The sequence below is a fragment of the Hordeum vulgare genome, chromosome 4H (genome assembly GCF_904849725.1).
Source record: "Hordeum vulgare subsp. vulgare chromosome 4H, MorexV3_pseudomolecules_assembly, whole genome shotgun sequence".
NCBI lineage: Eukaryota > Viridiplantae > Streptophyta > Magnoliopsida > Poales > Poaceae > Hordeum > Hordeum vulgare.
The window spans coordinates 606,838,611-606,841,845 of record NC_058521.1 but is presented as its reverse complement, the minus strand read 5'-3'; the positions used below and the strand labels follow the sequence as shown (position 1 = coordinate 606,841,845).

The following is a 3,235-nucleotide window of genomic DNA, read 5'->3' as shown; positions in this document are numbered from 1 at the left end:
GTGCACTGCACCTAACTTTGCCTAATTGGAGGTCATGCATACATCCAAGGAGGTTCCAGAGTCACACTCAGGGGTCAGGTTTTAGTAAGAAATGATAAAAGATGACTATATGAGGTGTCACTATGCAGACAAATGACTGATCACTCCAGGATGATCAACACCGGGCCCCGATCCCGCCGAAATAGACACATCGCTCAACTAATACCCCTGTGAGGGGTGAAAATTCTGCACATAGGGCGACGATAACTGCACAAACGTCTTACCACAATTCACCACAGGTTGCTTACATGTCGCAATTTTACTAAGCAGCATAAACCAACAGGTACCATGCTTAAGGATGGATACATAATCATGTTTGGGCATGAAATTGACCATATGTAAGAACAGATAGGGTAAAGCACATTCACGATTTCTTCTCCCCAACCATACACATAGAGAACGGTAGACAGGCGCGACGCGTATCATAGGTGCGAAAATAGTAATAGCAGTACCCCGACAATTCCATGTAGTTATGCAACCCGAATCCTCGGCTTGCCGGCCATGGCGGCAAGGCCCGATCCTAGTTCTTACCGGCGGCGACGACGTCCTCGGCTCCGTGGATGATGACGTAGCCGGCCTTCTTGGGGCTCTCGGCGCCGTCGTCGGAGACGTCGTCCTCGTCCTCGTCGTCGCTGTAGAGCTCCTCGTAGGGGCCGGCGGCGCCGGTGGAGGCGACGAGGGACCAGACGAGGTACATGGATGCGGCGGTGAGGGCGCCGCAGCCGAACCCGAAGAGCAGGCCCGAGACGACGACGAGGATGTCCTTGGCGCGCTCCTGGAAGGAGGAGGAGGCGGCTTCGGCGTCGGTCTCTGGGGTGCCGACGGCCACGGCGGCGTGGAGGGGCTCGGCGGGGCGGCGGATCTGGAGGTGGTCGTGGTGGGGGTGGAAGCGGTGCGGGCCGAGGCGGCGGACGCGGAGGACGGTGACGACGGTGGTGGTGAGGGGCGACGGGTCGGCCGGGTCCGGGTTGGGGCGGGAGAAGGAGGAGAAGGAGATGAGCAGCGTCTGCGCGCGGCCGCAGGGGCGGGCGGTCGCCGCCTGGGGCGCCGCGAGGAGGGCCACCGCGGCGGCGGCGAGGAGGAGCAGCACGCGGCGGGCGGCCATGGCTGGCGTCAACGTCAACGGCGGATCGGATTCGGGGAGGGCGTCGCCGGTGGGGAAAAATTTGGGGGAATGGAATGGGAATTGGGGAGGTTTGACTCGGCGCCGTGGGAGAGACTTCCTTTCCTTTCCTTTCCTTGGATGGATGCTTTATCGGACGGAACGGAACGGAACACTCTTCCTTTCCTTTCATTTCCTTTCCTTTCCTTTCCTTGGCGGACGCCGGCAGGGGAGGGGAGGGGAGGGGAATTTTGCGTTTTCATCCTTGGATCGCTTCGTTATTCTGTCCGGATCTAATCTGGGCATGGGCAGTCCGGCCCGAAGAGGGCCGGGATGAGTCCGACTTGTCTCCCGCAAATCCTATGTGACACTTCTAAGTGTTGACGCTTCCGCATCCAGCGAGTAAAATGGAAATCGTATTAAGTTTGAGAACAGCTCCGACAGCGTAGAGGTGGTCCAAGTTCTAAAGGACGGTGAGTGATTGTCGACAAAAGAATGGATATATGTTTTGACTCGTTCTCGATAGAGTTAGTTCCGGTAAGACTTGACATGAACCTGACCCGTATGATGTGTCTAATGAGGATCATGGTTTCAAAAAAAAGATGGAGATGCGGGAGAAGAATGGTGTGGCAAAACTTGCTTGCTGTCCACGACTTTATACTGCAATGCATGTATGATTTGCTATGGCAGGAGATGCGGTGTTCGAGTTCACGGCGTCAACACTGAAAAAACAAATAATTGAGCTAATGGCGCTAGAGGATTTGTGCATGCAAACCATCAAAACTACTCCCTCCCTACCGAAATGTAAGTCGTTTTTTTTTCGACCACGTGAAAAACCTCCGGACCCGCCTTCGCCCTCCACCCTTCCCTCTGCCCTCCACCTCCCTAGTTTGACTTTTGCCAGATTTGTCGTCTCCTACCTTCAGACCCGCCTTCGCCCTCCACCCTTCCCTCTGCCCTCCACCTCCCTAGTTTGACTTTTGCCAGATTTGTCGTCTCCTACCTTCAGACCCGTCTTCGCCCTCCACCCTTCCCTCTGCCCTCCACCTCCCTAGTTTGACTTTTGCCAGATTTGTCGTCTCCTACCTTCAGACCCGTCTTCGCCCTCCACCCTTCCCTCTGCCCTCCACCTTCCTAGTTTGACTTTCGCCAGATTTGTCGTCTCCTACCTCCAGACGCGCTTTCGCCCTCCATCCTCCCTCTGCTCTCCACCTCCACACCCGCATATGCCCACCACCTTCACCTCCTCAGCCATGTCCAGTCCACCAGCGCCTCCATCCAACCCCACCACCTCCAGCATCCCCTGCTACTAATGTTGTTTCCCCATCCCGTGTTGTCGCTCGAGTTTCTCCACTTCTTTGTTGAACTGTTGCTACCCTTCTTCTCTTTAAGTCAATTGTCGTCAAATGCACCTAAATCCACATCGCCGCCAAGCAAACGGAGGTGCAAGTGTCACTCTTGTTGTCGCCGCCGACTGCCTGCTGGCAGCTCCTCTCCTCCTTGGTTGTGGAGAAGACGAGGTGGCTGTCGGAAATATGCCCTAGAGGCAATAATAAATTAGTTATAATTATATTTCTTAGTTTATGATAATCATTTATTATCCATGCTATAATTGTATTGATTGGAAACACAATACTTGTGTGGATACATAGACAAAACACTGTCCCTAGTAAGCCTCTAGTTGACTAGCTCGTTGATCAAGGATGGTCAAGGTTTCCTGGCCATAGGCAAGTGTTGTTACTTGATAACGGGATCACATCATTAGGAGAATCATGTGATGGACTAGACCCAAAACTAATAGACGTAGCATGTTGATCGTGTCATTTTGTGGCTACTGTTTTCTGCGTGTCAAGTATTTGTTCCTATGACCATGAGATCATATAACTCACTGACACCGGAGGAATGCTTTATGTGTATCAAACGTCGCAACGTAACTGGGTGACTATAAAGATGCTCTACAGGTATCTCCGAAGGTGTTTGTTGAGTTACTATGGATCGAGACTGGGATTTGTCACTCCGTGTGACGGAGAGGTATCTCGGGGCCCACTCGGTAATACAACATCACACACAAGCCTTGCAAGCAATGTGACTTAG

The 3,235-nt window shown here is 53.3% G+C and overlaps 1 protein-coding gene across 1 annotated transcript; it reads right to left on the bottom strand.

Annotated features, from left to right (window-relative positions):
* Positions 1 to 283: 283 nt before the first annotated feature.
* Positions 284 to 1,327, bottom strand: LOC123450041. Its single transcript, XM_045127438.1, has one exon. It carries the CDS (start codon positions 1,142 to 1,144, stop codon positions 560 to 562), a length of 585 nt encoding a protein of 194 aa, XP_044983373.1. The 5' UTR covers positions 1,145 to 1,327; the 3' UTR covers positions 284 to 559.
* Between the last annotated feature and the right edge of the window lie 1,908 nt (positions 1,328 to 3,235).

Bases quoted from the DNA above. Each gene is read 5' to 3' on its own strand.
- LOC123450041 (XM_045127438.1), bottom strand. From the start codon at position 1,144: ATGGCCGCCCGCCGCGTGCTGCTCCTCCTCGCCGCCGCCGCGGTGGCC.